This window comes from Mustela putorius, unplaced genomic scaffold, assembly GCF_011764305.1.
Source record: "Mustela putorius furo isolate JIRA1106 unplaced genomic scaffold, ASM1176430v1.1 tig00003987_pilon_pilon_pilon, whole genome shotgun sequence".
Taxonomy (NCBI): Eukaryota; Metazoa; Chordata; class Mammalia; order Carnivora; family Mustelidae; genus Mustela; species Mustela putorius.
The window spans coordinates 13314579-13338301 of record NW_025422126.1 but is presented as its reverse complement, the minus strand read 5'-3'; the positions used below and the strand labels follow the sequence as shown (position 1 = coordinate 13338301).

The following is a 23723-nucleotide window of genomic DNA, read 5'->3' as shown; positions in this document are numbered from 1 at the left end:
TCTGATGTACCTACTCAAGGAATGCTTTGTAATTACAGAAATACTACAGAATAAAATGAAGCAAAGCTAGGTCTACATTCCTATTCTACAACTTTCTCAGTGATTCAATCTGTACATAGTAGATAATATCTACTATGTATGATTATAAATACCAAAGAAGAAACATCTAAAAAATTTGCCAATGCCTACCACACAGTAAATGTTCAACAAACTGGCTTTCATTGTTTTATATGCCCCTCTCCTCCAATAGATGGCAGAAAAGATTCATCTTCCATCTCAGAGTTCCTGGCTTATAGCAGGTGCCATGTTCACGTTAAAGAATGGTGATTTTAAAGACCTAAGAAAAGCCACATTTCTAAAGCCATTCAAGAAATAAACAGATACAAACCAGAAGTTTCTTCATCATTCTATTTATTACATGTATGAATATTAACATCTCATGGTATCCATCTAATTCAGTCAAAACCAACAAAGGAAAAAGGTTAACCACGTTTCAAATGAACATTCTTACAGATTCCCCTGTAAATTAAAATAGAAATATGTTCATCTGCATTAAATTGTTTGACATACTTGAAAATGTCATTTAAAAAAAAAATCACCTTCAGTACTTAAATATATTTGTTAATCGTTTGATGGCATCAGTGTCCAATTTCAATAAAAGTTGCTTCATTAGATACTTTTCAAAAATGGACATCTAGATGGTTCTCTACAGCTAGAGAGATATATATGCAAAGTCTTATTTCGTTTTTAAAAATTTTCAAATCTGGCTTTTCTATTTGAGAAAAGTCCTGCAGTGCTCTCTCAGACCCCTCTTTTGAAGGATAAAACTAACCAGAATTTGCTTCTTTAATCATGGGAAGCTACTAGAAAAAAAATCTTACGTTGAGGTTGCTGTTTAATTCCATTTTCACCCAATAAAAAGTACAGAAACACTGTCTTTATTTGATGGTGTGCATAAATATTACACTCCATGGATAGCAAAAATATTTTTTATTTATAATTTACAGTTTCACAAGTGAAAATCGTACATTTTTACACATACAATTTCATTTTGTTAAATTTGCACACATCTACAGAACTTTCACACAAGAAGCACCTGAAACTGTGCAGGCAGTAGGAAATGCAAATACTAAAATGTATTTATTAACCAAATGATAGCTGAAGGCCCTGCCTCAGCTAGACAATTTATATAGATATATGTCTATATATACATAAAAAATTCTTCACCTTCTATATCCAACAGCAGCTTTTTTTAAAAAGAAAAACATACCTTTCTCATTTTATTTAAACTGACTCGACTGTATCATTTTCTGTTTTAATTTCAGTGGGTGCTGCTATGCTTTCCTCTGTACAAGCTGGTGGGGTATCAATTCGTTCTTCCTTAACTTTGGGACTTTCACAGGGTTCCTGCAATTCGTTTTTGACAATGTTCAACATAATGTTCAAAGGGTTTTCAACTGGTGTCTTGCTGGGAGACGGTGTACAATCAAATGAAGATGTCTACAAAATGAAAAGCTCTGTAAGTTCTGATTAAAGTTCAAAATACCACATTAAATGACTAGTTTTTTAAGACCCTTGTATGGGCAAAGAAACATACATATATCAAATCCAATTGAAATACCTCCTCCCCCATAAGACACGCCATGAAAGCAGCCAAATAAAAGGTATACATACTGAGCATTTAATACGTGCTCAGCAATGATCTATGCCAAGAAAAGCAGTAACCAATTTAAGGCAAAAAGAAGTTGATCAGACATACCTCTATAGTTAACCCCACAAACATGGTAACTCCTACATATATTCTGGAATTTTTATGACTATCCTAATTTCAAATACTCTGACCTCACAAACCATCAAAATGTCCTAGAAAGTTCTACTCTTTTAATGATCTAAATAAATCTTCCAAACTGCCTCCCGAACGGTTTGGCTTAAAGAAATGGGGTTACTCTCAAACATGAAAGTGTGAACATCTAAGGTCAACAGATATTTCAGATTTCACTTGTGATCATTTAAAAATTATTCCTATGTTACATGGCTAAAAGGGGGGGGGCAGTTAAGTGCTACCCATTAACTCTAGAAACCTGTTCCCATCATGATCCTTATCTTCAGTTTCTCCAACACTTCACTAGGCCTACTGCTCTAGAACGGAATACAGAAGTTTCAAAAATTTAAATCAGATCCTATCAATCTAGCATGAATATTTGAACAACCTAAATGATACATCAACGCAGCTCAATACATCAATAAGGTTAAAATAAAAATATTGCTCTGATGCAAAAAATAACAAAATTTACTCATGTAAATGAAAACAAACCGTAACCAAAAAGAACTTACATTTTGATAATCTTCATAACATGATGGATGATAAATCTGAAGCAAGAAGAGAAAAAGTAGGTATTCACATGTATATTCATTTCTAAGGGACTATTCTGATATGATTAATTTACACCAGAAAATAGCTATCTTTGAAAAGGTAACAAAACCAACTGTTAAAAATGTGGGTTAAAAAAAATTCCATCCCAATTTCTCCTTTAACTTGCTTTATACGCTTAAACAGATAACATGATACACTCTGAAGACAGTAACAGTTCTTTATAATGAAATACAAACTCAAAATTAAAGTAGTGTGGTTAGGCAGAAAGAAGAATGACTAGATGTAGTAGACCCCATCTGGGTTTATCATTACCTAGTTACGCGACCTCTTATATAAAATAAGATGGCAAGATATGTTCCAACTCAAACACTGTAACTAAAGACAAACAACTTTCTTATAAAAATAAAAAAACAAACACTTTTCATTCAAAGTGGCAAGTTCCCCCCTAAAAAATAATCTTAACAGTTACAAAGAACTGGAAATTACCTTTCCATCTACTCGAATAGCATTCTTTAAATGCCATTCCTCCTCTTCTTCATCCCAGTATTGTTCAAATTGTTCTTGACAGATTTCACAACTCTAAAACAGAATCATAAAATGAAATTTACAGAACACATTCAATCACATGAGGCAAAAATATATAAACACTTTATTAAGTAGAAGAAGGAATTAAAGAGTTATCTGCAGTTCAATATATAGTAGAGATACAAAATAAGTTTTAAGGATCCTGCATTCTTCCATGCAAAAAGAGTTAACATTTCACTGTCGCTGATCACTGATAAGGAAGCTGGGGCATTACCAGAGGTAGAAAATTTAATACTCTTACCTCAACTGCTCCAGCTGGTCCAGCAGGTACACTTTGGAACTCCTTTTCTTTAGCAGCCTCCTGAGTTTTGAGCACTACTTCTTCATGCACCTTTTCAAAAAACTGGCTCTTTGCACGTTCTTCTAAATCAGCTATTTCCTCGAATTCTATCCAGTCCTTAAAAGGAGTTGATTTAAAATGAGTATTTTCATTTGTTTCTAAACTTTTACTGCTTATCTTCAATATAATGCATTGAAAAATGATACAACTGTCTACAAAACACTTCCTTTTTTTAAAATTCTACCTTCTCTGTGAACCCCCATAACTAACAGCCAACATAAAGCAACTACTGAACAATTAAGATTCTAATGTTCATTTTCCATTACCTCTAGAATTACAAGTACTGATTTTAACAAGATAAATTTACCATGCAATTTTTACCAAAGAAAGTCACAGAAAAATTAGAATTTTAGAATTGTAAGAAACATGTCCTACTCTTATCTCAACAAAAACCAAACACATACTCTTCATATTATTTAAAAATACTTTTTATATTCTAGGGGTCAAATTCTATTCAGAAAACTCATAACTCCTAGCAATTTAATTATTAAAAATTATTTTTATTAACATATATTTGCCCCAGGGGTACAAGTCTGTGAATCATCAGACTTACACATTTCACAGCCTCACCATAGCACATACCCTCCCCAAAGTCCATAACCCAACCACCCTACCTCTACCCCTCCACCCTTCAGCAACCCTCAGTTTGTTTTGTGAGATTAAGAGTCTCTCATGGTTTGTCTTCCTCCCAATCCCATCTTGTTTTGTTTTTCCCTTCCCTACCACTACAAACCCCCACCCTGCCTCTTAAATTCCAGCAATTTTTAAACAAATACACTTAACGGTATGATTTAAAGGTTAAAACATGGATTGGAGGATATATTGATTACTTACGGTTAAACTGTAGTACCAACGCCTATGAGTGACTTTTCTGCTAACATCTTTTTCCGTTCTATTTTGCCGATAATGCCAGTCCAAGTGATCTGCATATACGTCTGTCTGTGATGTTGTAAACCTCATTCCACAGGAGTAACACTGAATACCAGTGTACAGTCGATTTATAACACTATCATAACGTCTATTTTTAAAAATACAGAAATCATCTTTAGTTTTGCTGTCAGGGCTAAATGGCTTTTCAAAAAAAGGCACTTAAAAATATTTCAGTTTTCCATATTTTAAAAATGGTGAAGCCATTATTACGTAACAGAATGATGTTTCAGCCAAAAGCCTGCTGAAACAATACCCAAAAATCAGTATTATTCTCTAACAGTGTGTCAATAACCCTCTTTAAAATAACTTTGGTGAATTTTAGAATATGGGCCATGGTCTATCCTCTTATTGATAGGCCTGGTGCAGTTTTCTTTCCAACTAAAAATGGACTGATCATCTGCAAACTGCCCTACCCCTCATCTAAAGAAAGGTGAAAGTGGTACAGAAGAAATAGTAATAGTATAGATTACTAAAATGAAAAATTAGACTAATGGGTAATTGAGGTTAGCATCAATTCTTAAAATTCTGGGCTCCCTATCTGGAAAGAAATAGGCATATAAACCAACTAACTGAACAAATATGGCAGTTATTAACTGTTAATACTAAATAATGATTTAATAAAAAATGGTTTTATAACTATATGGGAAGAGTTGGTAGGACAGTAAAAGAGCTAGCTCAATCTTCATTTTCAAGTGAAGAGATTGCCTAAATGTAATAAATCAAGAAATGTGACAAATCAGAAATACAGGCAATCTTTTAAGAAATAGAGAAATAAATGAAAGGAACCATAACTAAGAATTAAAAATAGTTAAAAAATGATTCTAGGTATTAGTACTAGAAGAAAAGGATGCCATCTTTTACGATAAGCCTTTATTATAAGCCTTTCATTATAAAACTTTAATTATGTTAATTACTTTGAAAAAAACTTATTATAAAAGGTATAACCATTAGGTGCCTATATTTTTATAAGTACCCATAAGGATATAATGAGCCCATAAAGCACCTTTAAGGTTTTTTATATAAGTGATACAAGCAATAGACTATTAGGAAAAAATATGCACCAAATGTTAAATGAGTGGTGATATGTGAGAAATGTAGGTTAATTTAATTGTCTTGATTTTATTTATTTGAATTTTCTAATATCCTTTTTTTGTTTTTCAAGTAGGCTCCATGCCAAAGTGGGGCTTGAACTCATGTCCCAGAGATAAAGAGTTGCATATTCTATGGACTCAGAATTTTCTAATGTTCTACAATAAACATGCATTACTTACAAAATGAAAATAGATTTTTAAAAAATTTCTTAAATAACAGACTATAAAAATCTCATTTTCATATCTTCAAAGGCATAAGAATATCAAATACAGAAAAAAATGATTAAGAGAAATGAAGATATAAAACAAAGACGAGAGTATCAACAGGTAATATTTTAACTCCCCATATTCACTATACCAAACACAGATAGTAAAAAATAGTAATTCAGAGATGGCCTTTTGGCCTAAATTACTTGTGCAGCAGACATATTTTAAAATAATTTAAAAACTTAAAAACTTCCTGAAGTTTATTTTACATCTATTTCACTAATTTAAAAATAAGAAAAACATGCTTCCTAAATTTTATAAACAGTAAGAGGGGTAAAATGAATAGCACTAATAATAAGATCCAATGTTTAAAGTCAATGTCCTTTTTATCTTAAAAAATTAGAAAGAAAATTAGATTACATACTGTTTCAATTCTTCAATTGTAAAATTGGTAAGATCTGGAACATTTTGATCTTCATTTTGATCTTCCTCCTCTTCAGGGGGAGGCTGAGCAGCAACTTCATTTACTTCTTCAATTGAAAAAAAGAAAACAGAACAAATTTCTCAATACCATTCTCTAAGCATTCTTCTCTTCTTTTTTTTTTTTTTTAAATAATTCAAAATCTTTATTCATTACAAAATGACCACCTGAAAAGTCAAGTTACCATCTAGCACACATTTCACTATCCCCTATCTCCTTCCCTTCTGGTATCCACCAATCTGTTCTTTATGTCTATAAATTTACCATTGTTGTTTTGCTTGTTCACTTGTTTTGTTCAGATTCCACATATCTTAGCATTCTTATCATAGGGCAACACTACTGTGTTATAAACCTAGAGAATCCCATCTTATCTATTCATTGTATTTACTGGCCAAGGAAACAAATATAATTCTTTATTTTGATAAATGAAATTAGGCCTGATTACTTAGAAGTCAATTTTCATGAAATTTTATTTCATCAATATTCAAATTATTTTTAAAAACTAAATGAATAAAGAACAGTGAATAATCTGCATGATATTTGCAGGAATGTTAATTGAAACAATGCACTATGAAGGTATTAGTGCCATCTTAAAAAATTTTTGAAGAATCTCATTATTAATCTTATAATGAGATTGATTTCCAGAAAAAAAGTCAATTATTGTAAGAACTTTTATCATAACTTATAAAATTATACTATACATACATCTTTGTAACTAACTGAAATTCGGTATAGATGAAGTATAGAACCATACTTACGTGTTGTAGCTGAATCAGGCTGAGACAATTTGAGAATTCCTGTTTTTAGCAGTTTTGAAAATAATTCATTTACATCCACCTGACTGAGATGATTATCAGGATATGCCTTAGGAAGACCGCCTTTAAAAAAATAACACTCTTAATTGAAAGAACTTAAAAATGCGTATTATACTAAGCATTTTTTAAAGTTTTCTTCAAGATGCCTTATCACCAACAAATTTGACAAAATCTTGTTAAGAATGAGTGTAATTATATCTCAGAAGATCATCAAATGAACTTTCCATTTAGGTTAGCAGGTCATCATCTCTTAAAAATATATTCTAGGATAAATACTAAAACCTAACACTGAAAACACTGGTACTTTAAGTGTTTATAATAGAAATGCTTTATATGTGTTATTTTTTTAAAAAGTTATTACCTACATTTGCCTAATTAAACCCAAATCCATGCCAAAGAAGAACAGAATACACAGAACAGAAAGCCTCATTCTCCCTTCTACTTAAAGCAGCACCACCTTTAGCTCCAACTTCCACCTTTCTCACTTTCTATCTCTCATCTTCTAACCATATTGGGAAAGACAGTTTTGTATAGATGAATAGACTGGTATCTCACAGCACAGGATTTCCAAGACGGGGGGAAAAAAAAAAAAAAATACTCAAAGCCTAAGTGAAAGGATTCCTGCCTCCATCCTCCTCCCATGACTACCCAAGGTAACTAATGCAAGATAAGCCACGTGACCCACAGGGTGGGTACCTGCCCCTCTGACCTTGGCTTAAGCATTGCACTTGCAAAGAAGCTCAGGCTACTGCTGATCAAGCCCCATGTTGGGCTCCAAGCTCAGTGGTGGGGAGCCTGCTGGTCCCTATGCCCCACTTGCTCACTCCCTCAAATAAATAAATAAAATCTTAAAAAAAAAAAAAAAGTCAATAAATCCTGCTATAATCATGTCTGGCATATAGCAAATGATCAATATGTTTAAATGAATTAATGAACATGGGGTGCTTGATGGCTTGGTCAGTTGGGCTTCCAACTCTTGATTTCAGATCGGGTTATGATCTCAGGGTTGGGGCTCAGCGGGGAGTCTCCTTTAGATTATTTTCCTCTGCCCTTTCCCCCTACTCTCTCTCAAATGAATAAATCTTAAAAAAAAAAATAAATGAATATATGAGCATATAAGTATATTTACTACTAAGAAAGGGGTGTTTTTACTTTCATTTTAAAGAAATCTTAAGCTGAATATAGAACAATGAATACTTTTCATATCTTTTTTTCTTTTAATAAATTTTTTTTAAAGATTTTATTTATTTGACAGACATCACAAGTAGGCAGAGAGGCAGACAGAGGGGGCGGGGAAGCAGACTCCCTGCTGAGCAGAGAATCCAATTCGGGGCTCGATCCCAGGACCCTGAGATCATGACCTGAGCCGAAGGCAGAGGCCAAAGGCAGAGGCTTATTAACCCACTGACCCACCCAGGTAGCCCTCCCATCTCTTTAAAAACAATTTGAAGTAGGAAGGCATAGCTAACATCTCACTCAATACCTCCAACCTAAAAGAAAAATCACCTATTTTCTGTGACATGGCTATGCCCTGTATGTATACACATGCACACCAGTTATAAACACAGAAAGAAAATTTGTTTTATTCTCCTACGAAAAGGGGAAAAAAAAATCGCAGTTTTTTGCACACTATCTCGTGCCACCAACCCCAACACAACAAATCCTCTATTCAAAATGAAAAACTGAGGGGCGCCTGCTGGGTGGCTCAGTTGAGTTAAAGCCTCTGCCTTTGGCTCAGGTCATGATCCCAGGGTCCTAGGATGGAGCCCTGCTTCAGGTTCTCTGTTCAACAGGGAGCCTGCTTCCTCCTCTTTCTCTGACTGCCTCTCTGCCTACTTGTGATTGCTGTCAAATAAATATAGACGGAATCTTTAAAAAAAAAAAAAAAGTTCTAAAGGAAAATATATTAATATAGTAGAAGTTATAAAGTACTTTTCCATATACTACCTTATTTGATTCTCTTAAAAAAAAAAAATCACAGGCAAATACTGACTTTGTTGTCTTCTGTCTACAGAGGAAGCAAATGAATCACAGAGAAGATATTTGCTTATACCCTGCCCACCTATAAAGTAGTATAGCTTCTAACATCCTGGTCTTCTGATTTTAGATCCCAATTCCTTAATTCCCTTTTCATTATAATGACAACAAACAGCATAAGAAAATTAATTAATCCTAATTGTCAATCCAGAAGTTTTTTTGAAAAAGCTTTCAAATTAACTGAATGAACTCTTGTGATGCCACAGTTTAAGAACAAAAGCATATGGGGCGCTGGATGGCTCAGTGGGTTAAGCCTCTGCCTTCCACTCAGGTCATGATCTCAGGGTCCTGGGATCGAGCCCCACATCGGGCACTCTGCTCAGCAGGGAGCCTGATTCCTCTCTCTGCCTGCCTCTCTGCCTACTTGTGATCTCTGTCAAATAAATAAAAATCTTTAAAAAAAAAAAAAACTAAACTAAAGCATAAACTAAAGCTTGGCTAGGACTTCCCTAGTTACTTTAATTAAAAGTTCTGGAAAACTTTTAAAACTTAAAAGTTCTGGAAAATTTCTTAAACTAAACAGTGCCACACTAGAGCATGTTTCCGAAAATGTCTGTTTTAATGATTCAGAAATAAAGCAAGTACCACTATAATTTGGTTGGGTAGTTCTCAGTACACTAAAACTTTGTAGTTGTTTTATAAATCACCATTATTTATATACTTCCTGTTATACTAAAACTAAAATTCACTTTTAAAAGCTCTCATATCCAATACTGTTATTATAACCACAGCAATACTGTTATGCCTCACCCCATAAAAGAGCTTATTAGGGGACCTGACTAGGGAGCCACACTTTTTTCCCTAGGCCCAATATGGAGCTTGAACTTACAACCTCAAGATCAAGAGTCACATGCTCTACCAACTGAGCCAGACAGGTGCCCCATTTCTTTTTTTTTTAACACAGCATGTACAATTACTATTTGAGAGCCCATAAAGACATGAAAGAATCCACTTTGTAAGGCAATGTTCCCAGTACTCACTTAATGTTTACTGGATTATCACATACACATAGGCACAGAACAAAAACTCAAAATATCAAATAAGTGAGATTTCTGAGGTTTATGATTTATGTCATTTTACCTCAACAAAAATGTCACCCTCCTACCCCATCCCCTAAACTTCCATTCTCTCTCTTTTATGGTCTACAAAATCCTGGCTAACCACCTCTAGCTTTAAACAGGATCAGTGTGAATAAACATCAACAATGTAAACTCAGAAAGAGAACAAAAAACTTCCAGCCAGATTAAATTTCTTTAAACTGCATATGCCCTCTCAAAATCATCATTTCCTAAAATCGATAAAGTAGCTACTCAACAAAACAATATATGTTTGAAAAAACACAAAGTTCAGAAAGTACATACCTGAAGGATTCTGAACAAATGCTCCAGGATTTTGTGGATGAACAGGCAAAAACTGTTGTCCTTGCCCAAATGCTACTGGCTGCGCAACACCAGTAAGAACCTTTAAGAAAAACCTTGGTTTTAAGAACATCCATTCTATGTTTTAATTAAAACTTTTAACAATTTAAACATATATACTGAAAATATAATAAGGCCTGTTTTCTACAATAAACGTTTACAAGTGTAACTTGACTGGGTCACTTCATTTCTAAACTTTCTACAAAAAAGGAAAATACCTTCCCTTACCTGTTTCACAGCATTATAAGGAATGGAGAATGTGAAGCTTCCTAGAAAAGTTTAAGATACTATGCAAATATAAGGTAGCCAGTAACCTGTGTGACCTTACAGGAACCACTTTACTAGTGCTTTCCCTTTTGTTTTCCCTTATTTTACAAACAGAAATGATAATCAAGAGATGTGACCTATACACAATCATAACAACTAGTTAACAGCAAAGCTGAGGCCAGAACTCCTGAACTGACTCCATCCCAGAGATATCAAACCCTGCTTGAATTATCAATCTATAAATTCATCACAAAGTAGACTGTAAAAGACAACTACTGTACAGACATACAAATACTGTATTTGTTGTCCAGAGTGAAGTAGGACTTTTATATGTTGCTGCTATGTAAACAAATATCCCAAAATATTAAAAACAGTTCATATCTGCATATAACATCATTTTAAAATAACTGCAGCCGACTTACCTGTTGAGATGCCTGAATATTCCCCACTGTTATTGGAGCAGGTAAATTGCCAAAGTTTCCAAATTGGGAACTCTGTATATTCTTCTCATCAAAATAGTGTCCAGAAGCTCTGTTAAGGGGATTGGAGAAGCTCTGGTTTCCAGGGCCATGTGGTCCATTAAAATTTGGTCCTTGAGGTGAATCAAACATTTGTTCATGTCTTTGAAACTGTAGTCCTTGGGATGGGGCATTAAAAGCATTGCCAGGTGGATCATTATATGGACCAGTCTGACTGAAAGATACTGATTCAAGCCTCTGTGAAGGATGATTGTCAAATCGTGAGCTTTGAAGACCAAGAGGAATATCGAACCTTGATGCTTGCTGGTGTTGTGGACCATCAAATCTTTGAGGTACACCATCAAATCTTGGTTGAACTTGCTGTCCAGGTGGTCCATCAAATCTCTGTGGGCCTGGCTGACCAGTTCTTTCAAATCTAGGACCTGGCTGCCCATGTAATCCATCATATCTGGGCAAAAGAGATGGCTGACCTGGTTGCCCATCAAACCTTAAAGCATGACAACCTTCAAATCTTGGACCACCTTGACCCAGAGGTCCTTCAATTCTCAGGCCACCTCCTGGCACAGAAGGACCTTCAAACCTCATTCCACCTCCCTGTTGGACTAACGGTCCTTCAAACCTGATCCCAACCCCTGGTTGACCATGTGGACCCTCAAACCTAAGGTTCCCACCGAGCTGATTATGTTGTCCTTCAAACCTCAAACCGGCTACTGACTGACCATGGGGGCCCTCAAACCTCATTCCAACTCCCTGCTGTAGCAAAGGGCCTTCAAATCTGATCCCACCTGCTGGCTGACCATGAGGTCCATCAAACCTCATTGCACCCCCTGATGGACCATGACCACCTTCAAATCTAAGTCCACCAACAGGCTGACCTCGGGGATTATCAAATCTAAGTCCACCCACAGGCTGACCATGCGGTCCCTCAAACCTTAGACCACCCACAGGTTGACCCCGATGTCCCTCAAACCTGAGACCACCCACGGGCTGGCCCCCTGGTCCTTCAAATCGCAAACCACCTGCAGATCCCTCAAACCTCAGACCAGGAGAACCTTCAAACCGAAAACCACCTCCTCCTGCTTGACCAATCGGCCCCTCAAACCGCAAAGGTGTCCCTACTGGTCCTGGAGGACCTTCAAATCTCAAAGGACACCCACCTCCTAGCTGACCTTGTGGTCCTTCAAATCTCAAAGGGCCACCTCCCCCCATTTGTCCTGGTGACCCATCAAACCGAAGAGAACCTGGTGTAGGAGGTCCATCAATTCTAGGGCTTAATTTATTAGGTCCATCAAAAATCATCTTGGTTGGGCCATCTCTTGTTACTGATGGCCTACCAGGTCCATCAAATAATGGTCTATCTTCAGCTAAAGCTGTAAGTCGCTGATTTGTATCAAGGCCGGCAAATCTTGATGCTGGGCTATCTACAAATGGTTTATCTGAATCTTCATATCTAGGTCGCTTAAGTGGAAAACGATCATTGAATGGTGATCTCTGCTCTTCTCGTACACCTTTTAAAAAGGAAAAAAAAAGTTACTTTTCCTGGAATCTGAATTTTTAATCAAAGTATCTCCAATCTTCTACTTTCATGTAAACGGTTAGCCAGAACTATCCAAAACTATCTCACTTTATTATGGGGGAAGGAAAAGACAGCATAATCAAGCAGCAGGTAAAAGAATGCCCGCTGGAGTCAGACACACCTGGGTTAAAAAAAAAAAAAAAAAATCCCCATTCTGTCATCTAATTATTTGACTTTGAGAGCAAGTTATTTAACCTCTCTGGTCTTGATCCCTATCTGTAAAATGGGATAATACATATTTAACTGAGTTGTAAAGATTAAATCAGATTACATATATAAGGAACCTAAGAAAATACCTAACACACAGGGTGGCCTAGTAAATATTAGCTCCCTTCCCTTCCCTTTGAGGGGAAAAAAACAAAACAAACAAAAGGTAGTCTGAACAGTCACAAAAATCCATCCCCACTTAGCTTGTTCATTTTCCCTTCACTGCTGTGTGATTCAATAGGCATAATCTGATTTAACTTTTTCTACCTTTAGCAGAGACTTGCTCGTCATGTCTTCTCCGGCCCTCATGGGGTGAAAGATTCTCAGCATAAGTACGACTCCCAGATATAGGAGAAAGACGTCTTGCTCTTTCACTAAATTGTTCTTTTCTGTCAAACTGTGCTCCACTATTCCTACTTGCATGTTTACTTTTGGATGGCTCACATTCTATTCCAGACAACAAGGCATCAGTCAAAGGGTAGTCAAAAATATCAGGATCTAAGAGATCAAGTCTTGGAAATGAATGCTGAACCTGTGTCCTTTTCAGTTTTGCTTTATGTTCATAGTAGGTTAATTCAGCATCAGATAAGAGAGGTTTCTTTTTTAATCCACCTTTATTTTCTTCTGTAGGACTATCCCGTACACTGCATCTATGTTTACCTTCTTGATACTGAAATAGCTGTCGAATTTGATGCACAACAACAAGGAACTCATCCTGTGTAATTTCACCAGATGCTAAACGTTCACTCGTCTGTGTAGGGGTGATAAAAGGAAATCAAATATTTTAAATATAAAAAGTACTTAAAAAAAAAACTTAGACAAAAGAGAATAATGACTACATGTGATCATAGTAACTACCTTTTGAAGTAATTCTCTTTTGCTTGCAAGAGTTAACTCTTTAGGAATCTGAAGATTGGCATCTACACTTAATCGATGCTGCTGCTTTGGGGCCCGAGGTGACAAAATTCCTTTAGTGCTTGACCAGCTCTCCCTATGCCTTAGATGAGGAGATTTACTATGTTCATCACCCTGTTGTAAGCTGGAACCATAAAAGCAGTATGTTACAGTTCATAAAAAATTTTTAAATTTCTCAAAACCATATTCCAAAAGATCTGGTTAAAATAAATATATTTAACTATAAAAGTTAAACGATTAAGAGCACAAAATCTGAAGTCAGGAAAATCACACATGAATTCTAATTTTTCCATGTCCTAGATGTGCAGCTTTAGGTAGACTAGTTAACCTTTTTAAACTTGTTTCCTTATCTGTAAAACAGGAATAATAACGGTATTTCATCCAGAGAGTTTCTATTTATTAATAAATAGAAAAAATAAGTACTAACTATAGCATCCAATAAGTATCACCCAATTTTTAAATTAACACATTTCAAAATGTACATTTTCCTTGATTAAAAATGTTAAAATCCTACCTTTTATTTTCTTCCCAACCAGATTTCCATCTTTTGGTAGACTTGGAACTTTGCCAATTTTCTACATTCTCCTTTGGTTCAGTGCCCGACTTTGTAGAATGTTGATTTGCACCTTCTTGTGGTCGTTCCTCTTCAGTCTTTTTTATTCTCCTTGGATCTCGAATATCTTGTTTATTACTTCTCTTGGCATTTCGCTCTTCCCTAGAAGGTAGCGTAAACTCTTCCATATGTGACTGCTTAATTCCTGATTGCCGAATCTTACCAGCTTTGGGTGTCGAAGTTGGAGACATACTCCTCTGCCTTCGTTTGGGTGACCGCCTATCTCTTCTCTTCGGAGAATGTATAATTGGTGATCGAGACTTGGGTGATCTCGATCTTGATCGCTTTCTAGTACTTGATCTCCCTGGTTTTATCCCTTGTTTTTCTGATTCTTCTGTTGTTGTATCCTGCTTTTGTACGATACCATTGATGATTTTATTTCTACTTCCAACCAGTCTGTGTTCAGATGATTTCATGTGCTCATCTTTATCCTTTTTTTCTGTAGTTTTTCTCTTCTCTTTTACATCATCATCTTTGCTATCAGTCTTATCCTGAAGATGTTTTTTTAACCTCGGATCTCTCTTGCTCATATCAGACACCCTTGCACTTTCAGATTCTTGATTTTTCAAGTCTTTTGTGTGGGATAATTTGTTTTTCAAAGGTGATGGTGATTTAGATTTAGATTTAGATTTAGATTTAGAATCTAATTGGTCAAGTTCTTTCTTGGTTATTTTTTCACCTGATTTACTTTTCTCTTGCTTGGATGAATTTAGTTTTTCAGAGGGTACAGTTTTGCTTGTCTTAATATCAGACTGGCTCAATGTGTTCATTAGGAATTCTTTCCTGTGACTCTGATCCTTTCCATGCGAAGAATGTTGACTCATCCTATTAAGACGGGGATCCCGATTAGTTCCTTTCAAATCCTGAATTTGTAAGGATGGACCTGGACGGCTTTTCTCAGGTTGCACAGGAACCTGATGGGGAGGTTTAACTGCCATAGGGGTAATTTGTGGAACATGTAATTTGGATGGTGCTGATCCAGGACCTAAGTTGGATGTCTCCTGCTGAACACTAAGAGATACTGCCTGAAATACAAAATAAATGTTCATGTTAATACATAAAACATGAAGATTTTTTTGTCAGGAAATCAAAACCTAAAGAATGTAATGTTTATTCAATAAATCCATTCAATAATACATTTATGCTATATACTTCTTGTGTTCAAGTAGCGATTAAAATGAAAAGAAGAGAAAGTCCATGTACTTTTGGAGCTTCTTGTTTCTTACTAGTCCTTTACTTTGGGGTTTTTATAATATTTTCCTAATTATTCAGGATTCTGAGCCAGACTTCTACTAAGAAACTGCTAAATAAATCACTGTATCCCAAGAGCACAAGTGTCAAAGAGTCATTCCAGCTAAATTTTAGGTCATAAAATTTATTTCCTCCTAATGTCAATGATAATGAACTTAGAAAATTTTGCCTTCCTCTACTTCCTCTCAAATTCAAGTGTTAAGTAAAAGTGACTTAGTAAAAGGTCATTCATGCAGGGGAATATGTAATCTTCCTGCCCTCCTTACTTTTGTGACGACTTTTCTTTTGTAGGCTTCTAAGAACCAGATTTCTACTCATGAAACCTAAGCTCAAAAAACATTAAAGACTATGTAAAAACATTCACAATAACCCACCTACCATCTTGGGACAGGTATTAAATTCACCTATGTTAATAAAACTAAGGTGCTATCTTAAAAGATAGCAACTAATAGAAAAAATATTTGGAATAAAATAGTGTAGTTTACATTCAAGTGACTTTTACAGTAAGGAATTACAAATTTGGTCTAACATACCATAATCTGCAAAATTAAAGTGGGAAAAAGAACACACTACTAATAAAAATAATTTGTTTATACAATTCAAACACAAAATACTAATTACTTCTCTTTACCAGAAGACAGGTTTAAAATATTTAAAATGCCAATATCTTCTACTTACCAGTTGTGCCTTAGCTTGCTCTAGCTCAAGCTCCAGCTTTTTCTGCTGAAGTTCTAACAACTGTTTTTGTTTTGCCAGTAACTGCTGCCTTATTAGTTGTTCTTGGGTAAGATTCTTTTGTATATCAGGAACAATTGGAGGAGTGGAGATGCTAGGGGAACTGACCACTGTGCCAGGTGTTGAAGACTCTTCAGGCTATAAGAAAAAACAGTGGGTTAAAAAAATATGTATTTCACAGCTAAAAAAGCAGCTAAGGGGGAAAAAAAATTATCAGCTTATCTCTTAAATACTATCCATAATCATAAATGGCCAATCATGTTTAAAAGCAAACAGAAAATTTTTCAAAAACTTAAAAACCAAAGTAAGCATATTATGTGATACCTAAATAAGGACAATGTATTTTTAAATACACTGTGAACCTGAGTGGAAAACATTTTAACTATACTGACTCAGCACAGGGCAGTCTTGAGATTTCTTTCTAGCGAGCAATTTTTGATAAATCAAAATTCATATGAGAACTTACCGATTTATTTAAAAATTTAGGATTCACATGGATGCTAGATGTATTCACATTGGGGGGCAGAGGTTTAATGGGCCAAGCAGGATCTAACGAATTGACTCTGACATCCAGGGCATAAAGTTTCTTCAAAGGGAATATTTCATCCCATGTGGAACGTAATTTAAATAAACTTTTTCTAGTATTTTCATCCACCTAGAACAACAGAACAATTCTATGGCTTGTTAAGTTACTATAGAATGTTTTAAATATTAAATATTAAAGCTACATAAATCTCTGTTCTACTCGATATAGCAAACATTCTACTCATTCACAAATATACATAACAATAACTTACTAAAGGTGTATTTGGTTTGTAAACATCAAGAAATTCCTCCCTCAAAAAAAAAAATTGGAAAAATTAGTCGCTATCCCCTGGCCTGTATAAAGCAAACTAAGCAATAATTTATGATTTTAATAGTACAAAATGTTTCCAAATTTTAGGGACTGACACAGCATTCCTTAAGTTACTCTTACTCTGAAAAAAGTGTAAAACAACTAGAAAATAGGCTTAAACTTTATTAAAACAAAACTCACTCACTAACCAATTTCCTGCAATACAATTTGGTTGGCATCTATGACCAAGTTATTTGTGGTATGGAAGTCACCTTAAAAATTGAAATCCACGAAAATCCTACCCACTGATGAGTTTCAGTTTTATATAATTGTATCTGCTCATGCTTGTGATGGGAATAACAACAATGATATTCAAAAACTAGCTATCATAGAAACCTAGTACTTGGAAAAACTGAGTTAGAATTTTAACTTTAGGTTAAAGCCTTGACCGTATTCAAGTCTTTAGAGAATTGTATTTACTATAAAGTCATTTTCATCAAATGCAGTATCAAGGCCCTATTAAATCCAATAAACGGTATTCTACCAAAAACCCAACTAAATTTGAACATAATGAAAATGAAACCAAGAGGCTAGTTTAGTTCCCCAGAAGTTGGGGTCTCCTTAGACTACAGCTTCAGGTAAGCAGTCCTTAGCCAAGGTCTATAATACACTATTAACAAGCTTCTTAATAAAATTAGAAATACAGCTTTCCAAATTTCTTCTGCATATACTAACAGTATTTTTTCTAGGAACTTAAAAAAAAAATTACTCCAAGTAGCGGCTACACATTTTCTGTTCTTACAAACAAGTAAAATCTCATAATAGTTCTTTCAAAATAATCCCAGTTCCCCAAGTCTGACAACTAAGAGTTCTCCAAACACAACAGATGCAGCTAATAAAAGAACTATCAATTTTTTGTTAGGAAACATATTTAAAACTAAATTCCTTATAAATGTCCTTTTGCTCAGTGTTAAAGATTAAAGCCTTCCAGGAAGAGAATTGATTACTCCAGCAAATCCCTTGCCTTCCTCAACAAAATACTCTATTAACAAAACTATCAGATACAATGTTATGGAAGGAATCTGCCTAGTTTCTCTAGGTATAGAAACTAACAAGCCTTTCTTCTAAACACTAAGTGGGAGTTAAAAGTATTTCCAAAATAACCTGAAGCAATTAACTAGCCCACCATTCACACCACATACCTAGAACATTCACATAAAACATACTTGAACAAAGAAACAAGAGAAAACATTTCTAGGAAGAAAAAAAAAATCACAGAAGTTTCAGGCACCAATCAAAGGTTGAGACACACTGGAAAATTGTGCTTTTCTTTTTCTGATAGGAATAGTCAACATCCTAACACCAGAAACCTAAACAATGACATGTGAAGTACTCTTGACAGCTTCAGATCTTTTTGCCCACGTTCTAGTGATGGAACAGATCTTCAATCAAATGAACAAACACAATTAAAAACAAAACAAATTCTAAAAGCAAATCCATCTATTCTTGAATGGACAATGTAAAACTCCTAGAATCTGCTTTAAAAACCTACATAAAACACTAACTTTAGAATGGTACTTGATAAAGATCCAAAAGAATTAAACATTTCACCACCCAAGAAAACCCAACACAAAGACAGTATTTATTTCATCAGGAACACATTTTCTAAAAAAATTCAAATGTTTCTAAATGCATATATACCTTTTCAAACACACAAATAAATGTTGCAACTAGATTTTTAGTAAAGGCAGTGAGATACTCTCTTCCAACGTTTTTCACGATAGAATCCATAAGGTACATAACAGGAAGCTTCTCTGAGGAAGGAGCCTGAAGTGATAAAAAGAAACTGAGAAGTTTAGTATAACGAATTGTCACCACACCATAGAATTACTTTTAAAAGTGAGGTTTCAAACCTACAATACAGAATTCCATTTTCATTGACCCTAAATACTTTTGAGTTAACCTTTATGAAACTTAAATGTTCAACCAAGTTCTCATCTCTTACAATGATCTTTAGTTGAGCATATAAGCTCAGAACTACAAGAAAAACTGTAACCTTTAATACATTTAACATTCAATGGAATGTCAGGTTCATATGGTAAAACAAAAACAAAACAAAACCTGTGTTTTAAGTGACCACAGGGTAACAGGGGTATTTTCTGTAACCAAGTGTAAGTTTTTGTGACATTAACTTATTATAGTGTGCATAGACTCAATGAAGTTTCCAGACTTCTGGCAGAAACCCTAATTTCCATAGGCATATTTTATATGTTAAAGTCTATCATACTTTTGTTACCTGTAAAATCATTAGGATTACTTCTCTATAATCCAATGAACAAAGAAATTAAGTACACTTCACATATGAAGTTAATGGCAAAAAACACTCTTGCACATGAACATGCAGGAAAGTGCAAGTTGTTACTGATACAAGAAAAACTGGATGGAGCAGCTGCTGAGTCATGTAAATCAGGTCGAACTTGACTCTGGAAACCAGGTTTTGTCCTGAAGATTTTCTTCACAGCATGGACTCTCCGTCGAAATATTTTTCCTCTGACATGCACAAACCAGAGTTTCTAAATTTGTGCAAAGCCAGTGTGGTGATGCTGATACAGGTAGCCCTTTCCAAAGCAAAGAAATGTTGCCCCAGTTCAACTGCAATGCCTACCCAGCACTGGCTTTTAGAATGTACAGCAAGTTTCCAGAAAGCATCAGCAGGTTCACAGACTTGAGGAGCATTAAGACACACCATATAAACTAAGTGTTAACTCCAGCTCCATAGGAGCACCCATGATTTAAAAACAAAAACAAAAAAGTCATCCCCATTTATCCATCCCATGTGTATTGGAATCTTAACCCTGAACAAAACTTACCCATAGCTACCTGTAGCTAGGGTAGGCTCACAGTTCTGCAGTACACAATGCCATTATTTCACAAAACCAATTGCCCATACAAGTGTGTGGAAGTGCTCTTGCTTCTGATAACACCTTTACAAAGTTGGCCAAGGAAACCCTCGAATAGCTCTGTATGAAAAATTTCTTACGGTCCTTTCTAATTAAAGGGTTCACAAGGCCACTGCATGTGGGTAAACTAGTAAATACCAACATGTCAAATGCTTTATTGCTGTGTCTTTTTCTTACCATGTTATGTTTTACACCATTTTAGTCATTGTTGTACTTACGAAGACAGGCTCTCTTTAAAACCAAAATCTGTTCAGTAGGCTAATTTTTTATTGTACAAGTGAATCCTGTATGTAATATTTTTTCACTACTACTGCCTCATGGGAAGAGTTAAATTAGGTGTGAATCCTTAAGTTTAGTAAGGCTGAGACGCTAAGAGAATAATGACACAAACATTCGCCTCCAGAAAAACACAAAACCAAGCCAGTTTGCTACCAAATGACAGAAAATCCCTCCCCTCACCCTCAATCCCAACCCTGATTTCTTCCCCGGTGACTTTTACATCTTTTCCTCAACCTGGCTTTCCAAAAATAACCAGGAAACGTGTGCCCCCCCAAAAAAAAAAAAAAAAAAAAAAAATTCAGCTTTTATCAGCAAATAGTCCATCTATTTTCACCACTCTGTGTAGCCATACACAAATACAAATTTTAATGTGGTCACTATAGTCAGCATTTAGTTTTCACTTCTCGAAGGTCTTCAGGATCCATTAAAAACCAGCAAGGAAACTGTGGAGTGACAACTTAAACTGCTAAATATTAGGCTCTGTGGATATTAGTAATCCCGAAAATACTAGGTAATTAGATTTTTTTAATCAATGTTATTTTTTTTAAAGTGCAGTTTCTTTTTAAAAAGGCATTCAATGTCAAGTTAAGCCTTCAACAAGGCAGAAACTAAGTTTTCACGTCCAACATGTTTGTGGTATCAATAAAAAGGATGTTGAGTATGAGGAATGCTTCCTTTTTAAGTCTCATACTTTAAAAAAAAGAACAATAGCTGTTTCAGACATTCACAGGAAAAGGTGAATGAAGACTTGTATTTTAGCTGTCAGACTGAGCATGACAAACTTGTTGGGCCCTTAAAAACAAAACAAATAACCTTTACTTTTTGTCCTCTTTAAATTAAGGAATGAAAGGACCACCTGAAACCGTGTATCTTGTGAACAGATTTACCCAAAAGAGTGGATGGAACCTAAAGAATGAACCCAAGTCACTTAAAGACTTTTGTTTAAAACACACAACCACGTAGATAAAAATAAGTTCTTGGAAACAGATTCTACACCTTACAAAGGTAAATAAAAAAGACAAGTACATATTTTATATGTTTTATTCACAAATTTTATAATACCAGTCACACATTTCAAAACCATTTATTAGAGTCAGACCACTCAGTTGTACACTAGACAGAAACCGCCTCTAAACAATATATTGGTGGTTGTTGTTAAAGTGGCCTTTTAAAAGGGGTTCACTCTGCTAAAAGGAGGCTCATCCTGTTAATTTCAATCACTAACAACTAGAAAAAACTAAACCGTAAGTACAAGCTTGAAAAATAACTTAGAACGTAATACTGGGAAGCTATTAAAACTCATTATGGTAACTAAGTTTAACAGTAACTTAAATGACATATCGCTCCCACATGAATCCACAGAAGAGGAGGACTACAGGGAAATAAAGGGTGGCAGAGGACCACTTCTGTCAAGGGGTGAAGAAAAGCACGTCTTCACTATCAGGGAAGGGAGGAAAAGAGAAAAGGAAGAGGAGGAGGGACTGAACTTTTCAAAAAAAACTACAAGTTACGTGTTACCCACTGGGCCAGTTCTCCACCTACAGGTTGGATAAGATCTCCTCCCCCCACCCAAACCCCACCCTCACCCCCAATTTCCCGTATTTTGGGGCAAATTAGACCCTCCGATAGGAGAATACAATTTACATCTAGCCGCCCCCACCCCAAAACGGGGCTGACGGGTGTGAGCAGCTGCCTGGCTGGCAGGGAATGGATTCTCCTCTCTTCCCTTTCGCATCATGTGCTTTTCAGGCGCCATGTTGGGCTCCTAACAGGCGGCTGCTCCACTCGGGGCCAATTCCCTATTCCCACCCACCAACAGCTCGCTCCCAGGTCCCCCTTCACCTCCTTCCAACCCACAGAGCACAATTACCCAAAAGGGTACGGGGGGGGGGGCAGGGGGGAGCACTGGGAATAGGAGACCCACCACCCCACCTTCCCGGGGGTTTAAAATGGTTTTAACTCTTACTTCCCCACACCACAAACTGCCTTTTAAGTCTCCCCCTCCCCAAAGGGCTCTATTCAAAGCGTGAGTGTCGGGATATACAATGCGGTGGCCTAAATAGGGAGTTGGTAAGCGGAAGTGGGACTCCACCCTTTATCCTCCCCACTCCCTCCCCCACGAAAGAGGCCCACGCTCGAAGCCTGGGCCAAAGACCGAGCCTGAGTTGGAGGTGGAGGGTTGGAGAGGAGGAACACTGTCCCCCTTTGGATGGAAGCGAGACCTGGGATGAGGCTGACACTAAAATCAGGGAGTATTAGAAGAATAGGAGGCTGCGGGGTGTATAAAAACCTTGGCGGTTTGGGCCTCGATGAGAGAGACGATCTCCTTGGCGAAGGGCAGGTTCTCCTCGGCTAGAATGGTCAGCATATTGATGTGCGGTTTGCTATTGAAGGTCAGGTCTTCGAGTGATGATTGATAATCCCGACAGGCGTCCTCCCGGGCCCCCGCAGTACCGGCCTCGGCCGGCGTCTGCTCTGACATTGCGCCGCGGCCCCCCTCCGAGGTCCGCCGCAGCTGAAGCTGAAGCCGCTCTCGACACCCCGCCTCCCTTCCGACTCCTCTTCCTCTCCCCGGGTCTCTCGCGGCTCCGGCTTCACCACATGCTGACCGCGGAGGGGGGTTGGGGGACGACACAGGGGGAACCTCGGGTATGAAACGCCGCCGTCTCAAGGGTGATCTCCGTCCACTTCCAGCCGCCACAGACGCTTCTTTCTCCACAGACACAAAATGGCGGCGGTAGTGGCGGCTCCAGCTCCGAAAATGTCTGTGTTCCCAACCGCTGCGTCGTGCGAAATGAGCAAGGGGAGGGGAAATGTGCGGTAAAAGGGCGGGGCCGTTGGAAACGCCAGGCGTGATTGGCTTAGCCAACAACGTCACAAGCCCCGCCTTCTGGCCTTCCGCAGGACGTCCTGGTACCGCCTTCTTCTACAGGCCCTACCCGGGCTTTCGCAACACCTCCTGTTCAGAGGTGCGGTAAAAAAGACGGCCCCTCTCATTGGCCGATTCATAAGAGACTGTTCGGTCATTTGTTACCATAACAACCCATTCAGGGAAGCCAATAGGCTTGGGGGAGGCTGTTCCCGTGGCCCAACCCAACCAGTTTAAGGGAAAAGCTCAGCCGTTCCCTGTCTTCGTCCCTCCCTCCGCAATCCTCTAGCCACTGAGCAGTTCCGTCAATCGTCCTACCTCCCTCCTGCCCGGCATCCGCGGCCAAGCAGTGGGGGCCGAGGGGAACCAAGGTTTTCAGCCCGCCTCACCCCACCTGGCTGCTAGTGATTCAGGTGCTTCTCATTGCGAGAGCCAGGGAGGGTCCAGCTGCGGGGCAGA

General features: G+C 36.9%; 1 protein-coding gene across 2 annotated transcripts; it reads right to left on the bottom strand.

Moving 5' to 3' along the window:
• Positions 1 to 394: 394 nt before the first annotated feature.
• On the bottom strand, positions 395 to 23208 carry PCF11 (PCF11 cleavage and polyadenylation factor subunit). Of its 2 annotated transcripts, none has more exons than XM_004763480.3 (16): positions 22686 to 23208; positions 18858 to 18983; positions 16788 to 16976; positions 16265 to 16459; positions 14237 to 15360; positions 13666 to 13846; positions 13075 to 13558; positions 10968 to 12532; positions 10222 to 10321; positions 6767 to 6886; positions 5952 to 6057; positions 4134 to 4317; positions 3201 to 3356; positions 2861 to 2953; positions 2335 to 2370; positions 395 to 1500 (listed from the first exon to the last, which is right to left on the bottom strand). In XM_004763480.3, exons 1-16 carry the CDS (start codon positions 22875 to 22877, stop codon positions 1285 to 1287), a joined length of 5067 nt encoding a protein of 1688 aa, XP_004763537.2. In that variant the 5' UTR covers positions 22878 to 23208; the 3' UTR covers positions 395 to 1284. The 2 variants fall into 2 exon arrangements, with proteins under 2 accessions (XP_004763537.2, XP_004763538.2); XM_004763481.3 differs by having other exon boundaries at positions 13468 to 13558; positions 22686 to 23024.
• Between the last annotated feature and the right edge of the window lie 515 nt (positions 23209 to 23723).